The sequence below is a fragment of the Macaca nemestrina genome, chromosome 18 (genome assembly GCF_043159975.1).
Source record: "Macaca nemestrina isolate mMacNem1 chromosome 18, mMacNem.hap1, whole genome shotgun sequence".
NCBI lineage: Eukaryota > Metazoa > Chordata > Mammalia > Primates > Cercopithecidae > Macaca > Macaca nemestrina.
Window position 1 is genome coordinate 86941688 of NC_092142.1, and position 22972 is coordinate 86964659.

General features: G+C 52.3%; 1 protein-coding gene across 22 annotated transcripts in view; it reads left to right on the forward strand.

The window, feature by feature from the left end:
* The window catches only part of BAN (BTG3 associated nuclear protein), a 127193-nt gene that overhangs the window by 45552 nt on the left and 58669 nt on the right, over positions 1–22972 (forward strand). For 17 of the 22 annotated variants that reach the window (XM_071085079.1, XM_071085082.1, XM_071085075.1 and 14 more), the window contains 3 exons: positions 4177–4293; positions 5976–6151; positions 19057–19296. In XM_071085079.1, the coding sequence (XP_070941180.1) occupies positions 4177–4293; positions 5976–6151; positions 19057–19296 (533 nt within the window). The remainder of the gene's footprint in view (positions 1–4176; positions 4294–5975; positions 6152–19056; positions 19297–22972) is intronic. The other 5 variants (XM_071085088.1, XM_071085092.1, XM_071085090.1 and 2 more) reach the window with 1 other exon arrangement.

Sequence of the window (22972 nt, forward strand, 5' to 3'; positions counted from 1 at the left end):
AAGGCCACTTTATAAGCTTTAGCGTGGAAAATGTTTGCCATGACAGCTTTCAGAGTGGAAGATTTTATTTTGTTTTATTTGTAGAAATGGGGTCTCACCGTGTTGCCCAGGCTGGTCTTGGACTCCTGGGCTCAAGCCATCTGCCTGCCTCAGCTTCCCAAAGTGTTGGGATTACAGGTGAGAGCCATGGCGCCTGGCTGAAGAGGTTTTGTTTTAAATCCATCAAAGTAAAATAGTTAAAAAACTCAAACAATGAAAGGGTGAGTTGTAGCAGTAGTTTAAATAGGATCATTGCCGTTGTTGTCCAGCAGGTGACTAAAAGCATGAGAAATACTTAGTTTTGAACACGGGTTCTGTCACTGGTAAGTGATGAGACCTGGGACAGATCCTAATCTTTCTGAGCATCAGTGTCTTCATGGTAAAGCGGGTAAAATAGCCAGGATGGCTGGGAGCGAGACATGTACACGAAGTACTCAGTACTCCTTGAGCTCAGCAGAATGAAGACTGTTACTTCCTGGTGGGTCCCCGAGTGCCCACTCCGGGCTGGGTCTCATGGTGGCTGCCAGCTCCTGCCAGTCAGCCCTCAGACTTTAAGTCACCTTTAGTTTAGCACCTCCTGGTGGAATTCAGAACTGATCCTGCACAGTGGATGGGAACATTCTAGGCTGCCTTTTGGCATCCTGCTTGGTGGGTTCTGCTCTGGGTCGGGATTCTCAGTCTTTGCTTTCAGCATGCAGAGCAGCAGCATGTGAACCAGCGGATCGAGAGGCATTTTACTCAAATGGGAGGCTCACTCTTGAATTCCTCCGTGTCCCGAACAGTCTTCAGCCATGTCCTGTGCATTCTCCTAGGGACTTTGGGAGACACCACTGGATGAGCAGAAGGACCCCGTACAGGGGAAGGCCACGTGGAAAACTAAAGCGTAGTGAGGAGATGGCAAAACAGATGAAAGGCTGAGGGCTGTGGGTCAGAGTGGTTTTGGTTAGGAATGTCAGCTCCTGTCACATATTGTATGTTGGCCTCAGACCTGATTTTGCCATTCACTGGCTGTGTGGCCTTGAGCAGGTTAATAGCTTCTCTGCGTGGGCTGCTGTCTGTGCTGTGAAGATGCTGCAGGGCCCGTCTCATGAGGCTCAGTGACCTGCTTCTCAGTTTCTTGACTATCCTTACAGACACATTTCAATGCACACACATATGTGTCTGTACTTACCTGTGTTTTTTGTTGCTTAGTATTGTTGTGGCACTTTTTCCACATCAGTCCTTAGATAGGGACTTCATTCTCCTTACTGTTCCATAATTTTAAAAAAATGTATTCTTTTGTGCAATTTGAGGTTGATTTAAATTGCATTAGTTGAAAGCATGTAGTTTCTGGGGTTTTTTAAACATTAAAATAAATTACTTTTACAGCACATTATAATATTGATCATTAAAAACACAACTGGTTTATTGTTTTTTTTTTAAATTTTTCCATTATAATGTAAATATCATGATGCATTTTGAACGTCTCTCCAGTAAGCTTTTGGCAGTCGAATGTTCTATCACTTTCTGTTCTTTGAACTTTGCTTTCCGTTTCATTTCCCTCACAGAATTTCATCCTGTTAGCATGGCTGTCGCGTGCCTGGGCAACAGAAACAGGGATGCAAATCGAAGCTGAAAAAGTTTGTGTTCCTAACCATAAGACCCTAAGGGCTAAAAAAAAAACCCCTTTTGGATTGAATTCCTACTACAGTGGTTGAACAAAACAGCGTGACTGTGTCACCCACTTAGAACTAATTCTTGATAATAAAATACTGGGAATATATTTTTGAGTAGTTAGATGGGGCTTTTTGGTTAATTATTATATCGATGGATGATTGATTATGTTTGACTGCTTAGATGAGAGAGGATTCTACGTTGGTTCTGCTGTTTTTGGTTTTTGTAGCTCTAGGGTACAGGGAAACTCGGGTCACACCAGTAATATGTGGGAGAGGAAGGAGTCCTCAGCTTCCTTGAGTTATGTGCCAGGGGTCTCAGTGGTCCGTCCTCAGAAACTGTTTTTGATGATCTCCATCTGTTTTGTTGAAAGCAAAGGATTGCAACCCAGCTGACTTACCGAGGGCTTTGTAGTCAGCCGGCGAGGCGCTGGTTTTGTCACCACCATGCCAGTGTTCAGGTGGCCTGTGCTGGCTCCTGGGGTCTGCGCCCTAGGTGGATGGTGCGTCCAGTGTGCTCAGAGCAGAGGTGGTTTTTAGGTGGGAAAAGGGCTTCGTGGAAGGGAACACACACATCGAGATGCTTGCTCACGGAGAGTCCTCTTTAGGAAACAGGACGTTCTGGAAGGTGGGGATCTGGAGACTGCGTTGCTGAGAGCTGTCTGTATCCACGAGCCCCCCAGAAAGCTGTGGGGCACCCGAGGGGCACATTATTCCAGCTGGGAGCTGGTTGCCTTAGAACATGATTTCCTTCACCTTAATAAGGATCTTCAAGGGAAAAAAGGTATATTTGGTCAAATGACCTTGCCAGATGGTGGCCTGAATACATTTTACTCTGTTAAACTTTCTTCTCAGACCGTTAATGTGCCAGTGGCCACTGTGAAGAGTCATTAGGGGACTGCTGGCCACTCAGCAGCACCGTCCTTCTTCAGTTGCTCATGGGGAGAGAGAGAGAATGAATGTGTGTGTGGACATGCTGTGAGCCTAGGATCCGGAGACACCAGCCTTCCCACATGCTGTGAGCTTAGGGTCCCGGGGCACCAGCCTTCTCACATGCTGTGAGCCTAGGATCCCGGGACACCAGCCTTCCCACATGCTGTGAGCCTAGGGTCCTGGGACACCAGCCTTCCCACATGCTGTGAGCCTAGGATCCCGGGGCACCAGTGTTCCATAGCCTCCACTTGGGGAACATACCAAGCTCGTGCAAGCCAGGTAACCTCTCCAGTTCCACATCTCTGAGGAGCATAGGACTGTTGCAGCCTGTAGGTGACTGTGGTGACCAAGCCAGCAGCCACCTGGGCTGCTTTTCATACCCGATCTGTAGGTCATTTATCAGGTTTTGTTGTGTTAACTTTAGGTGTCACCAATAACAAGTAGAGGAATTTTAAAATAGTATTTTTGAATGAAATGTAGTTGATTATGCCTTTATTTTAGGAAGAAAACCTTGTGGTCCCGTGATTTACTCGGGCATGGCATGGCGCTGTGCTCGCACTCAATGTGGGGACAGTTACAGGGACGCTAGGCTGGATTTTCCTGTGGGCACATCACAGAAAGGCAGAGGCTTCCCAAGCTGGTTTTTGGAGAGTGAAGTTCGAGAACGGTGTTTTATCCTCAGGTGATAACCACTTTGTATTTCAAGTGCTAGTTCCTTCTCTCCCCACCCTTCTCTCCCCACCCTTCCACAACAAAGTGTACCTGAGATTTCCCTGTGACCAGAAAGTGCTAAGGCTTAAAAACGCACAACTGAAATCTGTGGGTGAGTCTGCACTTTGAGATGAAGCTGTGCTAGCTGCCGCCTGTCTGAACACACTGGTGCTTCCTCCAGGGTGGCACCAGGTTTGGTGGTTTCTGGGCCGTGGTTTGTTCTTTGGTAGAATTGTTTCCTTCAAAGCAGAACCCTGAGCCCTGTGGTTGTGGCTCACACATGTTCCTGCACAACCTGGAGGCAGCACGTGTGTCCTTCCATCCCAATCCACTGTGATGTTTGCCCCTTTCTTTCTAGGGCGCTACCGTTTTGGACGATACCAACACTTACATGGTTACGAACGTTAGATCTGTACCATAGGAATTAGTTGGGATAGAGTGACTGAAAATGTCAAGCCGGTTTTCATGCAAGTGTGTCACCCCAGAAGCTTTATTAACTGGGTGAGATAACAGCTGGTGTGGTCGCAGTCTGTTCTGTGTCACACACTCAGCATCCTCATCCCGGCTGTCCTGAGCCTATCCAGTTGTGCAGACAGAACACCAACAATTAGGAAAGTTACACTGTTAAAAACCCCATCTCCAGTTTATTCTTCCTTAGCGTTTGGGGCTCCTCCCCGCTCAGGACGGGTCCCTGGGAGTGGACTATGTTGAATGACTCTTAGGCCTCCCCCTCACTGCGGGTCCCTGGGAGTGGACTGTGTTGAATGACTCTTATGTGCTCTTACCATGAATGTTGTTGTTTTAAGGCCTTCTTTTTCTTTGTGATTCTTTTGTTCCCTAGCGTCGTCCCCCAGACTACAGTAATACTCAACAATGATCGGCAGAACGCCATTGTAGCCAAGATGGAAGACCCCTTGAGCAACAGGGCACCGGATTCCCTGGAAAATGTCATTAGCAAGTCAGTAGCACGGCACCAACCCCACCTTTCCCTGCCACTGTGAGGAGTCCCGTGAGAATAAGTCAACGTCCCCAAGCCAGGGCACAGTCCAGCACGCACTTCATCTCTGTGGTCACAGGGTTGAGCTTGGCAGGCACCGCCCCAGCTCTCTGAGGTCGGGGAGGGCAGGCTGGGTGATGCTGAGTGCTGAGTCCAGCCACACCAGGGGGCAGCTGCCGCCGGGGACTTCCGTGTCTCGTGCTGGCTGGGGTTGTGGAGGGGGCTGGCTCTGTCTCCTCACAGCAGTCAGTGAAAGCATTCATCCTCCCACCTAGCTCAGTGGTCCTCACGTCTGTCTGTCTGTGCAGAGCGTGTCAGGCAAACAGACACCCTCTCCCACGATTGCTAAGTGGTGCAGGCATGTTGAGTTTATGACTTTTTTCTTATGCCTTTTTCTCTTGAGACATTTTGAACGGAACTTGGGTCAGAGGTGGGAGTGGACAGAAGACGCCATCCCTGCCCTGTGTGAGGGGAAGGCTGTGCAGTGGCCTCTGGCTGGCATCCGGGCCCTGCTCTCCCCAGGAGTGCCCCTTAGGGCTGCGTGAACCCCTGAGGATGCTGTTGCTTTTTCTTTCCCATCTGTGTCTTCACAAAGTTCTATTTGCTTTTTCTCTCAGTCTCCTTTGTGGATTGTTCCTCCTCCAGCTTCGTCCCCTTTCCGTATTGTCTTAGCTCAGTTCTCCAGGGCTGCAGCTGTGGTCACGAGGGTCTGATACGTGGGGTGAAGGGAGAGGAGTTGGTGATGGGTGGTGAGGAGGTGCCAGGGTTAGCTGTGCCTCGGGGGCTTTGCGCTGAGGTCAACCAGGCAGATAGCCAGTGTTGAGATCAGGTTCAGCATGGACAGCGCTCTGGAGAACCCAGGCCAGAAAGCGCAGAGTGCAGCTTCCTCTGGGTGCGGCCAGTGTTTTCAGCACCCCTTTTTTTTTGACTTTGCAAATAGAGAAATTGTGGTCCTTTCTCTTCTGGTGCGTAGCAGTCCACGGTAGGGGATGTTGAAAGGGTCATTAAAAAAGGGAAGTAGTAAGTCTCTAAATCATCTTTTTTTTGAGCACTTGTGGAGCTGGCCTCGCCCTGCTTTGCTAGCGGTGTTCTGTCTTTCCACATCAGCAGCCCTTGGGATGATGGCAGCTCCGATGGGATCTCAGTGGGTTTTTTAAGCCCCTTCAGGGTTTTTTTGCCTGTGGGCATACTTGGGAGTGCTGCTTGCTTTGCAGAGGCGGAGCCATCTCCAGCACGCCCAGCAGCATGGATCGAATTGACCCAGGCCTCTGGGCACAGTCTTCTGATTTAGTCTTTCCTTTAACCTCGCCTGAAAAAAGACTCTTACCAGCATTCTATAGGTTGACTGCTGAACTCAGAAGGCAGCATACTAGGCCTGAGTCCCAGTGAGTTATGATTTTACTTCTTTTGTGATACAAATATTTTCTTTAAATGGTTAAGTTTTATTTTATACAGTTTCGTTTAGCCCCGGGCCATTTTCTCCTATGGAGTTGCTATTAATCTTGGTAGAGAGAGCGGTCTGGGAAGGCTGTGTGATCCACTGGTCCATGCAGAGTTAGATCTTGTGATAAGGAAAGCACTGACCTTCGCGTGCTGCTTGTGGCTCTTACCACACTGGGTTGGTGTGTTTTTTTCCCGTTCAGCGCTGTGCCTGGGCGTCGGCAGAACACCATTGTGGTGAAGGTGCCGGGCCAAGAAGACAGCCACCATGAAGACGGGGAGAGCGGCTCGGAGGCCAGCGACTCGGTGTCCAGCTGCGGACAGGCGGGCAGCCAGAGCATTGGGAGCAACGTCACCCTCATCACCCTGAACTCAGAAGGTGCGTCCCAGGCGTCTTCTTTCCTTGGCCAGAGCAGCAGGAGGATCTTTGTTTGTTTGTTTTGCTTTTTAGAAATTAATTTAGTTGTTTTTTAAAAAAGTGATACAGTGGCCGGGTGCGGTGGCTCACGCCTGTAATCCCAGCACTTTGGGAGGCCGAGGCAGGTGGATCACCTGAAGTTGGGAGTTCAAGACCAGCCTGACCAACATGGAGAAACCCTGTCTCTACTGAAAATACAAAATTAACCAGGCGTGGTGGCAGGTGCCTGTAATCCCAGCTACTTGGGAGGCTGAGGCAGGAGAATCGCTTGAACCTGGGAAGTGGAGGTTGCGGTGAGCTGAGATCGTGCCATTGCACTCCAGCCTGGGCAATACAGCAAAACTCTGTCTCCAAAAAAAAAAAAAAAAAAAAAAAAAAGTGATACAGTATAGGACAAGCGCAGTGGCTCATGCCTGTAATCCCAGCACTTTCGGAGACTGAGGCAAGTAGATCATGAGGTCAGGAGTTCAAGACCAGCCTGGCCAAGATGGTGAAACCCCATCTTTACTAAAACTACAAAAATTATTCAGGCATGGTGACAGGTGCCTGTGATCCCAGCTACTTGGGAGGCTGAGGTGGGAGAATTGCTTAAACCCGGGTAGCAGAGGTTACAGTGAGCTGAGATTGCACCACTGCACTCCAGCCTGGGTGACAGAGACTCTGTCTCAAAAAAAAAAAAAAAAAAAAAAGGCCGGGCGCGGTGGCTCAAGCCTGTAATCCCAGCACTTTGGGAGGCCGAGATGGGCGGATCACGAGGTCAGGAGATCGAGACCATCCTGGTTAACACGGTGAAACCCCGTCTCTACTAAAAAATACAAAAAACTAGCCGGGCGAGGTGGCGGGCGCCTGTAGTCCCAGCTACTCGGGAGGCTGAGGCAGGAGAATGGCGTGAACCCGGGAGGCGGAGCTTGCAGTGAGCTGAGATCCGGCCACTGCACTCCAGCCTGGGTGACAGAGCGAGACTCCGTCTCAAAAAAAAAAAAAAAATAGTAATACAGTATAAAAATGAAGAATAAAGGGAAAATAACTTGTGATTCCACCATTCTGAGATCTCTAAACCTTTTGTGGTTTTTTTTTGTGCACATTTCATAAGATTTTATAACTCACTTCTTTCCCCTACACGGTAGAAATCTTTCCATGTTAGTGCAGATGGACAGAGTCGCTTTTAGCCAGTTTTGCTTATTTCATCAGGTCTGGATGCTTTCCAGGGATGGCTCCCTGTAAGCTTTCATTATTGAAACTAGCATTGGCCTGCTGTCTTTTCATGTCTCTTGGATCCGTGTCTGGACATGGGCTCTCAGAGGCAGATTGCTGGGCTAGAGGATGCAGAGGCAGGACACAGCTTCCACGGGGTCCGTGATGCACTGCCCGTTTCCTCTGAGATCTAGAAGGATGTGACCCTCTTTGTCCTACTTGGACTCCTAGCGGGGGCTTCTCTCCTGCAGGGCTCTGAGGCGCCCTCCCGCCTGGCCCTCGGCCTGCCCAGTGTGCCTTTCAGAGCCCTCTTCCCCGGAGAGCCTCTGTGTGCCCTTCATCCGTAAGTGACCAGATGACTGTCAGTTACTACAGTAAGGAGAAAAGAAAGAACCAAACAGACTTAGCTTTGTGCGTGGAGTTGTAAAGCATGTGTTTTCCTTACTTACTAGGAAGATCTCCAGTTTTTTCTGCTTCTGCGTCTGAGTTGTTGATTTTTCCTAGCAACTCGATGTTGATTTGTCTACTGAACAAAGGTTTTCCTGTTAGGAAGACTCATTACCTTATCTGAAACATTGAAAACAATGTTTTCCACAAAAATTGACTTTTACCTAATACAGATTGCTAGGATTCAGATGGCAGAATGGCGGGAAGAGAGAGAGGTTGAGTTGATCTTTTTTTTTTTTCCAGTTAAGATCTAATTTATATACCATAAAGTTGACCGTTTTAAAGCATACGTCTCAGTGGTTTTTAGTACATTCACAAGGTTGTACAGTCATCACTTCAGACTAATTCTAGAGTATTTTTTATTACCCCCAGAAGAAGCCCTGTGTCCATCAACAGTCACTTTCCGTTCTCCCAGCCTCCAGTCCCGGCACCCAACTCATCTCCGTCCTTGTGGATGTACCTGTTGTGGACCTTGACTCTAAATGGAATCCTGTAGCGTCACCCACATTGTAGCTTTTGCCCCAGCATTTGTTCCTTTTCATGGCTGCGTGATATGCCGAGGTACGGATGGCCCACATTCTGTTGATCCATCATCAATTGATGGACATCTGGGTTGTTTGCACTTTTTGACTGGTGTCAGGAATGGTGCTGTTGTCAGGAATGCTGCTGTGAACATTGATGTGCAGGTTTTTGTGTATGTAGGAATTGATATGCAGGTTTTTGTGTATGTAGGAATTGCAGGGTCAGGGCAATGGAGTTTTTCACACATTGAATTTGAGGAACGGAGGGGTGCTCCTGATTTCATTTTCATGGAAATTGAAAATCACATTGCAGTAACGACAGACTAATTGTTGTAATTAATTATTTTTCGATGTGGGTTTTGTGTAAATCCCCACATAGATCTGGCCACCCCTTTCAGGCCTGATGTTTGTTTGATTTAAACTGTGTTAGCTGAGGCAAAAAAAACAAAACAAAACTTGGTAGTTCTGGGGAGTCCAGGGTCATAAAAACAAAAACATCTAAATGAACTTATGAGAAGGTATCAAATTTGGAGCCTGCTTAATATTAATCTGTATCTATAAGGAAAAATACAAATTTTCTTTGTGTCTGAGTTTTTAAGTTCTTTTGATGTTTTGTGTAAGACATTTTTCTTTAGCAAAGGCTCTGAGCAGACTTCATAGCCATTTTTGCCACTGATTGTCCTCATCAAACATAATTTTGTTGTACAACACAGGTTGTTAGGATTGGGGTGAGTTGCAGAACTTTTTCTCATCTTCAACTTGACTTTGTTTTGAAGGGGAGGTCATCATCCCGAGCCATTCTGTTTTCTCATCCCATTAGGAGGAAACATTTCTTGTAATAAATCTCTTTCAGTGACTCTGTCCTTGGGAATGTCTATCCCAGTGGGGTCGGTGTTATGAAAATATCTGCTTGAGCTGCCTTATTTGGCATAGTGGCTTGGTGAAAATGACACCCAGAGGAAGTCATCTTTAAATGATTGCTGTCTGTGTAAATGTTGGAAAAATAGCCAGTCCTTTAATGTCTCTGATGTCAGATTTACTCTCAACCCGTAGTGGTGTCATCTCTTCAGCATTTCCATGGGGGTGCGAATGTGCTGAGAATGGGGCCAGCAGCTTCCTGCCTGTGCCCCTCTGTCCCAGAGCACCTGGGCAGGCGGTGAATCAGTGAGTTTCTACGAGGGAAAGCATTAGGAATATGAGAAGTGCTAAAGGGGGGTGCGCTTGTCTTTCTGTTTAGTTGTTTTAGGCTCTGATAAGAGACAGGAGCCGCAGGAGACAGATTGTTCTTAGCTTCTCGTTTAAGTATTTAAGTGCCTTAAGTCTTAGAGAACCACAGATTTCAAAATAGTTATTTCTTAAGAATTCCAAATGGCTTGTGTGAATTGACATGCTGTTTTATATCAAATTTGGAGTCAGTTTATTATACTGCAAAGATACCATGTCATTTTATTCTAGTTTTTTTCACTTAGGTAATTCCGTTTGTCATGACAGACACTCCACTGGAATAAGAAGGACGGTAACTCCCAGCTATTGAAAGCAGGGAACAGTAGACTGTGTCTCATTGGAATAAGGACGGTAGCTCCTGACTATTGAAAACAGGGAACAATAGACTGTGTCTCATTGGAATAAGAAGAACGGTAGCTCCTGACTATTGAAAGCGGAGAACAGTAGACTGTGTGTCATTGGAATAAGGACGGTAGCTCCTGACTATTGAAAACAGGGAACAATAGACTGTGTCTCATTGGAATAAGAAGGACGGTAGCTCCTGACTGTTGAAAGCAGGAAACGGTAGACAGTGTCTTCGTTCTTGTGCTTGCCTTTTGTCAGTAGTTTTGGTCTTAGTGTGCTCATAGCTTTGTTTTGTACTTGAAAGTGTGTGGGGCCCCATCGTTCAATGACTAAGCTGCCGGCTGAGTTAGAGAAACAAGTTGAGCTAAAATGGACCTAGAGTGGGATCTGTTTGTCCATTAAGGGAATTAGTTAGGTTCTTAATCAAGAGTTTAAATTCCTGCTGTGTATGCATTTGCTAATTCCTACAAAATCCTACACGTAAAATGTTAGGTACTTAATTTCAGTGGGGAAGGATTGTCATTGAATTCTAGTTGAATTATTGCCAGGAGTTGGTCCCATGGACATCCCAGTTAGTAGAATGACCTACATGGTAGCCCTTGGTGATGCTGGCAAAGGCAGGTGAAGCACAGCTGGGCGAGTTGGGCAGCTGTGAGAGCTGTCAGCTGCGGCCGTCCTTCAGCTGCTGCTGGCACGCCATGCTGTGTGGTCAGATTCCCAGACCTCGCTGTCCACGGAACGTCAGCCATGCACGTGGAAATAAGAACATGTAGCCACGCTGTGCTGTGCAGATTCACAGACCTCAGTCCACGAATGTCAGCCATGCACGTGGAAAAGAGAATGTGTAGCTACGTAGCCATGCTGTGCTGTGTGGTCAGATTCACAGACCTTGCAGTCCATGGGATGCCATCCGTGCACATGGAAAGAAGAACATTTAGCTACAAACATTCCTCAAACATTTATTTACAGAATTCATCTTCTGTGGTTTTAACATAAGTGCTGTATGTGTGAGGTAACAGGGAAACACTTTTTCATGGCAGTCCTGAGGTGATTGCTAATAAGAATAGGGCTGCAGAGAGATGAGTGACCACAGTAAAACCAAGGGAAGCAGGAGACAGCAGCGTGAGAACAGTCGTGGCTCTGAGTGCCACAGAGCGGCCAGAAGGGCAGTCTGGGGAAGTGAGTGGGGTTGATGGTGTCTCAGCAGCTTGGGTTGAGTTTCTGGATGCACAGCCTGTGTCCCAGGATGGAGGTGTCGGGAGCAGTCTTGACCCATGACTGTGCTGGTGCCGAGCAGTCAGCAGTTCACCCAGATTCCTCCCCACCACCTCCTCCACCCGGAAAGACTCCTTCCCATCCCTGCCCTGTGAGACCAGATGCTTGGAGAGCAAACTTCTCAGGCGCTAGAGGCGCTCAGCTCTCCAGAGCTCAGGCGCCGACTGGTGCTGGACTCGGGTTCTCTGCGTGACCCAGAGGCGCAGGATCCTTTTAACTCAGGATTAAATTATTTTTCACTTTAGGAGATGTTTAAGCGTTATAGGCAAAATCTTTACAACAGAATTATTGATGGAAAACAGCCCACTCAAAGAAAACCAAAGCAAAATAAAAGCAGCCCACACCAAAAAAGCATTTTGAAAGAAAATGGTAGTGTTCCATTTCTACACTGAAGTCTCTGTCATGTGTAGTTTGTGGAATGTCGCTGTTACCGATGTCTAAAATTCTCAAATACGATGTCACATAATCATAAAGTTCCTGATTTTAGAGCGAGGCCACCCTATCAGGAGCCCACCTGGTTTTCATAGCTGTCCTCCAGGCGTGTGGACTTCTTGCTGATCAGGACACCTCCTCTCTTCCCCTCCCTCCCCTTTTAATCTTTCTGCTCCCCTTTTCCCATCCCAAGTATTCATTCAGCATCCACTAGTACCTGATGGGAATGGAGGTTCTTTTGAAGCATCCGTATGTGACATCGTAGACATCTAGCCAGTAGATGGCCAGAGTTGGCGTGTTTGGGACAAATGTGGCCTTACCTTTATGGGGTGTCCCTATCCCCCAGGATCCTGGCATACCCCAACACATTGTATTTTCTCGTGGGGCAAATAATGATGAGGAGCCCAACAGATAAAATGTCTCATGCGTTCCACATAGAATTCTTATTCTCCACCTTGAATAGGAGAGATGAATTATTGACAGTTACAGTTAATCATGTCCTGGCTCTGGAAGCATTTTGAGCTGTGATGTGTGTAACCACGCAGCCTGGGCTGCCTTTAGGTTTGAATTCTACGTGGGTTTGCTCTGTGTTATCCATTGTTGGAACCATTATGCAGAGTTGCTTTTGAAATTCATAAACAGCTTGAGTAAGCCTTTGCAAAAGCCAGTTGAAAATTAATTTTTGACAGGGATGGCATATCTAACATGAATCTGAAGACTTACCTGGAGATGGTGAGGCTGACCTTGAGCTGAATTGTCGTGGAGTTGGTTGTGTTGTGGAAATTAACACCACGCTCTAAGGCTTTGAACAACCCTGCAGTCCAGTGACTCGTAAAGGATGGCCTTCTGATTTGTTCACTGTCCTGCCGGAGACGGAAATCCGGCATTTGTCACCTCTGTGACTACAGGGGACTAACGTGTGGAATCCCAGGGACAGGAATACTGAGCCATCGCCTGAAAAATGACCATGGAACTGTACTTCCCAGGGTGTTTGTGTGAAGTTAGGGCTTCGGTCTTGGACAACACACAGACTAACATTTATCGGAATTGTTTCATCTGCTCTTGGGAAGTCAGCATTCAAGTGAAAGTAGGAGAGAGAGGGATCTTAAAAAGACTATTTCAATTATTGGTTAATTCCTTTCTGTAGACTGACTAAGAAAAAAGGATAAATTAATAACTATTCACTGTGGTCTGACAGTACAGATTCCAGGCTGGGATTTTTAAATCATTGTTTTGTTTCCCTTTTTACCCCCAGTAGGGAATTCTGAATATATAAAAGTCCAGTAATCCAGCAGATTATATCAGGAAGCAGATATGAGACAGTGCCTTCCATGTCAGTGCAGAAAAGGCCTCATTTAAACTCTGAGTCTTTGAGGATCGGCAGCTTTCTAGGAAGAGACACTGGAAATGTGTGAATCACTGGTCATTAGCAGGCAGGGGCTTCTCATGGCCTAGAGCGTTTGCCTCCTTTCCCAGTCTGCCTCTCACTTGGCCTGCGACCTCTATCAGGGTCATTCATTTCTGCAGACGTCTGAGCACTTCTCCCGTGAGATGGATCGTGGACTGGCTCAGCTGCTGGAGTTACTGTGAGGACTGAGGAAATGAGGCCTCTGAAGTGGTGGAGGTGTGGATTCAGGAGCCTGCCTGACAGGACGGGCCATCCCTCAGTGCGGTGGGACGTGGGCCTGCCCCCGCCTAGTCCTTAGACCGCTGCCCGCACCCGTCAGAGCTCAGCGGGCCTGTGTGCTCTCCTGTGCGGGAGGTGGGAAGCCTGCCTGGAGTGGTATCCTTCATGGTCTCTCTCTACACACGGGGCCCTCCTCGCACAGGTCAGAACCCGCTTGCCTTAGAACCTCCTTGCTAAACAGGGCCCACCCCACAGCCTCTGATTGGTGGGGCCTGAGAATGAGCATTTTCAGCAAGTTCCCTGTCACTGCTGATGCTGCTGGTCTGAGAACATGCCTGAAAATCTCTAGCACTTAGAGGAGTGCAGTGGGAGTGATGTTGTCAGTAGGAAATCCGTGGACACAGGTGTGGATGGGAACCAGTAGACGGGTGGGTCAGCACTGATAATGTGGCTGTGCTGAGCAGGAAGCACAGGGCGTGGAGCTGTGAGCCGCCAACACAGAGAGGCCGGCACAAGCTGGGTCCTGCTGGACGCTCGAGGCGGGAGATTCCTGGGAGGACAGGCCAGATGGCCTTTGGGTAACTCTGGTGGAGGCAGAGTCTAGAGTCAGAGTCTCCTGCAGTGCTGAAAAAAGGCCAGGAAGAAGTGTTGAGGCCTGGATGAGGCCAGTGATTGTGGAGGGAGGGCTCGTTGTGACCTGTGGTGCAGGAGGAGCCACCCAGAGCTGGGGCAGCTCCATGTGGGATGGAGGGCGCAGCCATCCCTGGGTGCACTGGGTCTGGATGTTTGCACACCAGCCCTCGGTGGGGCCTGAGCCTGCGAGAGGATGAGCTCAGCGGCTGCCCCGACATTGCCTTGAGGTGGGAGCCTGGGGAGGACGGAGGTGGCAGGTGGCAGCCCCCCCAGGAGCCGACTGTCCCCCTAAGTCAGGGAGATTCTTGGTCTGGGCATGGAGAGCCCACGTCATCCCTCCTGGAGTGTCTCAGTGACACTTTGACATGATTTCGACTCACTGCTTGAAAAACAACTCTGAACTCTTGTCCAGTGTTTACTTTAAAAATATTATCTCACCACAGAGAGCTCAGCTGAGTGTGTTTCAGCACTGTCAGCTCCTGAGAGAGGCTTCAGGATCTTTAGCAGCTTGGTGGCTACAGCTGAGAGCCCCTGCCCACCATCCCCACACCGTCCTCGCACTGGCCCTGCATGGCCCACGTCCTGGTGTGGGTGGGTGATGGTCGGGGAGGCCGATGGCATGGGATGCTGCTGCCCTTCCTGCTGCCTGCCTCGGGTCCTGTGTTTGGGATCTCCAGGTCCTAAGTCCAGAGATGCTTGGTGTCGCTGGAGACCACCCTCATCTACCCAGAGTTCCCGTTAAATGAACCTCAGTGCTAGGAACGCTGGGAAGTTTAAAGACAGTGGGTCTTATTGTGAGCCCTACTGACCCCAGGTCCTCGGCCGTTTCTTGGATTACTGAGCAGCCCTGTAATCAGCTGCCTGTCCCCTCTGCCTGTGCCCTCTGCCCGTGCCCCCTCAGCTCGTGCTCTCTGCCCGTCCCCTCTGCCCGTGCTCCCTCTGCCCATCCCCTCTGTCCGTGCTCCCTCTGCCCGTACCTCCTCAGCTCGTGCCCTCTGCCCGTCCCCTCTGCCCATGCTCCCTCTGCCCATCCCCTCTGTCCGTGCTCCCTCTGCCCATGCCCTCTGCCTGTGCCTCCTCAGCTTGTGCCCTCTGCCTGTGCCCCCTCAGCTCATGCCCTCTGCCCATCCCCTCTGCCTATCCCTCTGCCAGTCCCCTTTGCCCGTGCCAGTTCAGCTTGGACCACGCTGCTCGCTGCCTGGGTGACTGGGCCCTGCTTGGTTCTCCACCCTTCCCTGTCTCTCCGCTGCCCTATGTTCCCTGCTCCAGCCACGCTGGTTCTCTTACCTTCCTGGAGCACGTGGCCTTTCCTGGCCCAGGCTGGTGCTGCTCCCCACTCTGGAATGTTCTCTGGAGTTCTTACCCTGGGTGACTCCTTCCCCCTTCCCTGCTTGGGGTCACCTGTTCTCATCTGAGATCAGCTGTACCCCTGCCTGTCTCCCCGTTCGCTTGCAGGCCACTGTCCCTGGCACTTGGGAGTCAGGAGGAGCAGGGCCGAGGTCTCGCGCTCCAGGAGCTACCGGCCGGCTGCTGTGCAGGGACTCAGGTACTCAGGTGCTCCTCTGGTGCCTCAACGGCTTTCACTTCTTTCGTGCTCCTTTACCTGGGGCTCTGTACTGGCGCTGCCAGGAGGCCTGGCTGGCCTGGGCTGGGAGCCCATGTTGAACAGCATCTATGTGGGATCGAGGCTGATTCCCGCAGCCCCGGTTCACGCTGGATGGCATCTGAGGGTGTCGCCCTGGCTTGAGCCCAGCCCGGGTGCAGGAGTCAGGGAGACCGTGCAGTGGGACAGTTCCCGTTCTCCAACTGGGCCTGCGCGGCCTCTGCTTCCCAGCCACCAGGGGCCACAAGCAAATCTCTGCCCCTTGCCCAGGCCCCAAGGCAGAACATTTAAAAAAATCCTCCCTTCACAAGGACAGACACAGGGAAGGATTCAGCCCCTTAGGTTAGATCTGACCAGGAAATCTGTGGCTGGTCTAAGGTCAGCACGAGCGGGGAGCTGTGTCTGGGGCCTCCCGTCCGTGTGGGAGAAGCACGTGGCGCTGGGAAATGCATGGTGCAGACGCCAGTGCTCCAGAGCTGCCTTGGCTGCCGTCCTCCCACATCTTGGGTTTCCCCTGCAGATTCCCATTTAAATCGTCAGTCCCATGGAGTCCATGACCATCTCTAGCCATGGTGTGAGCAGCGTGTGTCTTCGGATCTCAGAGACTGGACCACTGCTGCCTTGGCTCACAGGCCCCCTCTGTGCCGCCCTTCTCCTCCCCATGGCTTCCTGACTGGACTGCTGCTGGCCAGGGCTGCACTGCTGTGTTCAATGGCATTGGCCTGTGACCCTGAGCACGGGCTTAGATGCCGAACTTTAGACCCAGTGCCAGGCACTTGGGTGTCCCATAAGGATTTGTAGATAAAGTCATAAAATACCCGGAGGTTGGATTCTCTTAGCTTTCTAACTGTGGCCTCTAGACAGCCCCTGCCATGAGACTCCATCCATTAGTCTTGAGGTCACATGTTTCCATTTCGTTCCTCATATACAGGTGGAATGTAATAGTGGCTGACTGATGGATGTTCTGAAAAAATGCACGTCTGAGCATATGTTCCTAGCAGCATCCCTGTACTTCCGAACCACCTCTGAGCATCGATGCTTCTTACTCATCTCTGTCCTGAATTCCAAAAATTAGAGCTGTTTTCTATCCTTAGCTACAGCCAAGAGCCCAGCCACACTGCCCTGCCCGTGACAGTGTGTGTTTGTGAGGACAGGGTGACCAGCCCTGCTCTGATATTTCATGGAAATCTTATGTTTCAGGGAATGGGAAAGGCTGCCTGTGGAGGGAACTGTGCACACTAGGAGCATCCGGCAGCCACCGGCTTCTTGGCTGTGCTCCGGGCTTCCTGGCCCGGTAGGCAGGGCTGGCTGCCCTTGTAGGAGCTGGAAAGTCAATTTTGGAACATTTCAGAATAAAGCTCACAGACGTTCTGAGGCAGCGATGCCCAGGGTGGCATGACCGTAGCCGGCCCTGGGCCTCGGAGACTCCGGCATAGCATGGGGTCCCTCCTAGGTCCCGGCCCCTCATGGGAGGTATTCAGGTTTCCACCCTTCCACAGGGGAGGATGTGCCGGGGGTGGGGAGACTCTTGCAGCCTCACTTTGGTTCAACTTCAGGGTCGGAAGAGATTATTTGGGAAGCTGCTGAGCTTCCAAGCAGGAGTGCGCGTTTTCCCGTTTATGATCCTGTGTAGAGCTTTCTTCTGTCACACGGGGAGGCTTTGAACAGGGAGTTTGACAAGCCACCAAGCCTTCACATACTGTACTTGGTCAACCTGAGGACAACTCGGAGACGCCGTTACACAGAGAAGGAGTCTGTGGTTCAGAGAAGACCAGTGACTTATGAAGGGTCAGCTAGGAAGCTGAGAGCCCATGCTTGGGAGGGAGGGAGGCAGAGAGGTATAGAGGGGCTGGCGGGTGTCACTGCCTGGGCAGCCAGGTGGGAAGTCCCACTCCATCGCCACAGGAGTGTGCTTTGCAGGCAAGCTCAGGCCACTCCAGGTGCCTGGCCACCCTGTCTCCTCCGTGCGGAGCGTGGGCCTGTCCACGGGTCCTTGCTGTGGCCTCGCTGACAGTGGAGAACATGGCGCGTTCCCACACCTGAATGCGCTGGTCTGGGCGACTGCACTTTAACTGCCCTGAGAATGCTGGCGTCCGGGGCATGCTGTGACTTACACTCTGTGCAGAGGCAAGGACTGGCATCGTGTGCACGGGGGCGAGGCAGGCTGGCTGCTGATGCTGGAGTCCCTCACCTCTGCATCTTTCTTGGTGTGAGTGGCTGGCCAGTGGGAGAGCATGGCTGGCAGTGAGGCGTGAGGGGCCCCAGGGAAGGTTCCAAACGCTCTGCAGGTGGCTGGGGCAGGTACCACCTGTGTGCGAGGATATCGGTATTGCTGGGGTCCCGGGCCCAGGATGAGCAGAGTGTGTGACTGTTGGCGCTCAGGTCCCAAGGCCCTGCAGCCCCACAGGCATCTGGCCCTGCTGCTCTCGTGTCCCTGCCCCTGCCTCCGGACGCGGCCTTGGCTTTCTCCTTCTGTTTTTAGTAACCTTTGGGGTCACAAGATCACAAGGGGTGTGTTCCACGTGGTTAAGGGACGTCTGTGGCAGGGAAGGAAATTTGGCTACAAGAAGGGGAAGGAATTCCAGTACTCTGGGCAGGAGGTCAGAGCAGGTGCAGTGCACAGACCCCAGGCTCACTGTGGAGCTGCCCAGGGGGGAGGCGTGAGGCTCACAGAGCATGAAAGGGCAGTGGCCCAGAACACTGTGGTGGCCGGGACTTTACGGGGAGGAGTGCAGAGCCCCTTGGAGCTCCACATGTCCCACACAGAGCCATTTTCTCATGCCGGGCCGGGCCGACCCTCAACAGTGCAGAGGGAGCAGTAGAGTGTGCTCGGCTCTTTGGACCATGGTGAGGGCCCAACAGCCTCTTCTCAGCGCAGAGTCCTCTAAACACAGGAAGGAGCATTGGCTCTCCATTGTCCCAGAGACAGGTGTGCCAAGTGGTCTCCTTCCAGATGTGGGCAAACATTGACCTTTTTATTTTTTTAAAGCTTTTTACCCTGCTGGGGCTGTGAAGAGAACCTGGTGTTTGAGACCAGAGCTTGTTTGATGTCAGCTCTTCCAGACCTGAGGACGAACTTGGGCCTGTGCTCCCCCTGGGCGCTGCAGAGGCTCCTGCTACTGGACACACACCCACCAGCCTTGTGCGAGCAGCAGGCAGGGCCGTCCCGGGAGGTTCAGATGCGGGGGCGCTAGGTGCGCTGCGATCTGCTTGCTTCACTGAGTTAGCAGGGCGGGCTCAGCTCTGAGGGGCCGGCCTTCAGTGCAGAGCAAGGAGGATTGCCAGGACACGGCCTGCCTGCCACATTCATCCATGTGACATGGATGGAAGGACACCTCGGCCGCTTCTGGGGGTGGTGGGATCGTTCCTGTTCCTCGTCAGTTCTTTCTTGGGCAGCAGTCGGAGGCTCCACCGCTCTTGGTGACTGCATCACAAGTCAGGAGGGATCTGCCCAGCCCTGCGCGGAGCACCTTTCCTGGGTGTGTCTGAGCAGAACCCTCTGCTGTCCTGAGTGTGAGCTTATTTGAGCCTTGGCCATCTGAGGACCCTGTCTTCTCTCTTTCAGAGGATTACCCCAATGGCACCTGGCTGGGCGACGAGAACAACCCCGAGATGCGGGTGCGCTGCGCCATCATCCCCTCCGACATGCTGCACATCAGCACCAACTGCCGCACGGCCGAGAAGATGGCGCTCACGCTGCTGGACTACCTCTTTCACCGCGAGGTGCAGGCCGTGTCCAACCTCTCGGGGCAGGGCAAGCACGGGAAGAAGCAGCTGGACCCGCTCACCATCTATGGCATCCGGTGTAAGTCGGACCCCACCTTGGGGGACTGGGGTGTGCAGGGAGCTGAGTCAGGACCCACATGTCATCGCTGAGGACGCTGGCATCAGGAGTTCCGGCCCAGGGCTGCATTTCTCCAAGCAGTTTGAAATCCCAGCCCGAGGATCAGTGCTCGAGGGGATGGACGCCTGGTTGACCCTGATGTGCTCACTGCGCCCAGCAGGCCTATACCAAAATAGCTCATATACCCCGTAATATAGATACCTACTGTGTACCCTTAAAAGGTAAAAAACTCCTCGCCTCCTGTCTGTAGGCCACTCTTGAGGAAGGGAGAGGAGGAGGAGAGCCGGGGCCTTCCCTGCCATCCTGGTCGTGCTGACCCAGGCCCTCCTGAACCTCTCCGCAGCGGGTGGAGTGCCGCCTGCCTCGAGGGCTGGGTCTCAGCAGCCGTGCCAGGGCCTCTGTGCTGAACTGGCTGTGATGGGAGCCAGGAGAGCTCCAAAGCCTGATTTTCGTGCCCAGCCCAGCCTGTGATGTTTCCCTCCCTTCTGAAGAGCGGGGCTTGCTCCAGGTGGCGATGGCGGTGCTGCTCTTCAGTGATGTTTGATGGGCGCTCAGGTCCTCCTTGCCAGCATACATGGTCCATTTGCTCCACCGAGCCCGTCTGCTTCAGAAGCTGTCCTGCTGGCTTCTGACAAAGATGTAAAGTGAAGCAGCAGCAAACACAAGAGACACGAGGCCCCTGGCGGGAAGGTGTGGGAGGGTGCAGCGGCCTCCGGCAATCTGGGCTCTGGGGAGTTGCCACAGGGGAGCGTGAAATGTAAATCTGATCTCGCAACAAGGCAAGCGAGGCAGAGCACTCGATGTCCAGGATCTCACCGTGCAGAGGGTGTCCGGGGTCTCACTGTGCAGGAGGTGTCTGGGGTCTCACTGTGCAGGGGGTGTCTGGGGTCTCACTGTGCAGGGGGTGTCTGGGGTCTCACTGTGCAGGAGGTGTCCGGGGTCTCACTGTGCAGGGGGTGTACGGGGTCTCACCGTGCAGGAGGTGTCCGGGGTCTCACCGTGCAGGGGGTGTCCGGGGTCTCACCGTGCAGGGGGTGTCCGGGGTCTCACCGTGCAGGGGGTGTCCGGGGTCTCACCGTGCAGGGGGTGTCCGGGGTCTCACCGTGCAGGGGGTGTCCGGGGTCTCACCGTGCAGGGGGTGTCTGGGGTCTCACCGTGCAGGGGCCACTGTTCAGCAGGAAAGAGGCTTGCTTCTCTGGGAAGCGTGGTGTGGCCCGTGAGCCTCTGTCAGGAGCAGGGAGAAGGGGAAGGGCTCGGCTGTTCAGCGGCTGCTGTGAAAATGGGGTCTAAGTAAGACTGAAGGGGTCGTGCTGACTGCAGGTTTTCCTGGAAGCTGCTGAGAGGTGGAGCCGGGTCCCACCCACACGCGTGTGCGCAGGTCATAGCATCTTCCCATGCACCACGTCTTGGCCCAGGCGTGTGCCCCAGCTGTCAGACACTGGCGGACGCCCGTCCGGGACCCTGAGGGTCGTCTCAGATAACTGCCTGGGAGACCACACGTGGGGCCTCCTCACAGCTTCTCAGCAGTGGAGTAAAGCAGGTCACAAGGATCAGAGGGTCATGGGACGGGGTCACTCGCAGCCGCCTTCTGAAGGGCCATGTGGAGGGGCCTGGAGCAACTGCTGAGTATGGACCGGGCTGTGCTGTGGAACAGGAGTGCCCGGGGTGCGGGGATTCTGGAGACGTGGGCAAGGCTTGGCTTCACAGGAACTCGAGAGTTCAGTCATTGCTGTGGGTCGTGGGAGATGGCCCATTCTGTATAGTGGGCACCACCTCCCGTCATACACTTCTGAATTCCACAGACAGTTGTGTTTACGTGAAGCCCACGTGGTGGGCTTGTGTGCGTTTTTGGCGGGAGGCTGTGCGGGCTGTGAGGGTTCCTGCCAGTGCCCGTGGGTGGGGTGGTGGCGAGCTCTGCAGACGGTGCTGTGTCAGCAGCCAGAGCTCTGTCACGTCACAGGTGCGGTTTCCTTTTTTTTTTTCAGGCCGAGAAACCTGTGCATTTTCTTAAAGGGGAATTCCCGATTCTGTGTATATTTGCCATATTTGTTAAATAGTTCACAAAGCATGAATAAGTGTCTCAGAATGTTGAGACGCCGCATTCATGCTCAGGGCGTCGTGGGGAGAGGTGCGCCATGCCCTCACTAGGCATCCATGCAGCTGCGTTGTGGGCAGGCAGGTAAGCCACTGTGCAGAGAGCAGGTCGCGGGGCCACAGAGGAGGAGATGGACGTGGCTCGCTGCAGCCTGTCTCAGCTCTGTTGTGTCTCTGAGCTCGCGGCATTCACCCAGCGTCCTGGACTGCAACCCCAGGTGTGTGGTGTCCCCAGCGGGATTGGTGGCGCCCGGACGTGCTGCCTGCTCGGCAGGAGCTGTGTTGTTGAGCGACTGTGGAGTCTGTGCTGTCTAGAGGCGTGGGCGGCGTTCGTGTGAAGGTGGCCGCTGTGTCCTTGCCAGGCGGCGTTCGTGTGGAGGTGGCCGCTGTGTCCTTGCCAGGCAGAGAGCTGGGCACGCAGGTCCGGGCCTCTGTCTGTTACAGATATTCACAGTGGGTGGAGATTCCGAGTCTTCACTGTTGCACTGGGCCTTCAGAGGGCCCAGCGAGTGGCCTTGTGGTTAGACAGTGTGGACACAGGAGCCATCCTGCTGGAGCCACATGGGTGAAGCCCCGGGAAGGGGGGCGGGCAGGGCAGAAAGGAGCCTGGAGTCTGTGGGCCACACACTGCTGTCTGCCCACCTTCCCCCCAGGGTGGTGGCTTCTGTGAGCACCTGGCCTTCTTAGCACTCACCTGCCACCTTGGCAGCTCATGAGCAAGGCAGGGTCTTTTTTTTTTTTTGAGATGGAGTCTCACTCTGTCACCCAGGCTGGATTGCGGTGACTTGATCTTGGCTCACTGAAACCTCCGCCTCCCGGGTTCAAGCGATTATCCTGCGTCAGCCTCCCAAGTAGCTGGGATTACAGGCACCCGTCCCCATGCCTGGCTAATTTTTATATTTTTAGTAGAGACGGGGTTTCACCATGTTGTCCAGGCTGGTCTCGAACTCCCCACCTCAGCCTCCCAAAGTATTGGAATTACAGGCGTGAGCCACCATGCCTGGCCTCAAGGCAGTGTCTTGTGGGACAGGAGCAGGGGCTGACAGGGTGGAGTCAACGTCTATAATTGTGGCCTGTGTGACCATAGGCCCTTGCTGTGCCTCCCTGTGCCCCAGCTCCTCTGGTGTCCAAATGGAGAGGAACCTTGCTGTGTGGGCTGAGAGAGCACGACCCTCCCTCACACCAGCCCTTGAGGGCAGCGGGCAACACCTACTGGGCTTCCTTCCTCTGGAGTGAAATCCGGAGGGAGATTGGAACAGGAGCCCTTCCTTCTCCCTCCACCTCTGGCCAGGCGTACCTGTGTTGCTCATGCTTAGATGGAATTGTTGAAATGTTAAAAGCATTGCTTTACCTTTTCTCTCTGTGGCCCAGTTTCATTCTTATTGCTGATTGTTGCTCAAAAAACCAAACCAAATCAAATAAGTGCATGGACCAAACCTCCCAGGCCCCAGCTTGAACAGTGGCAGGAGCAGAATTGGCTGCATCGCCCCACCTCACTCTCTGTGTTGCTTCAGAGCCCACAGTGACACCTGTAGCCTCAGCA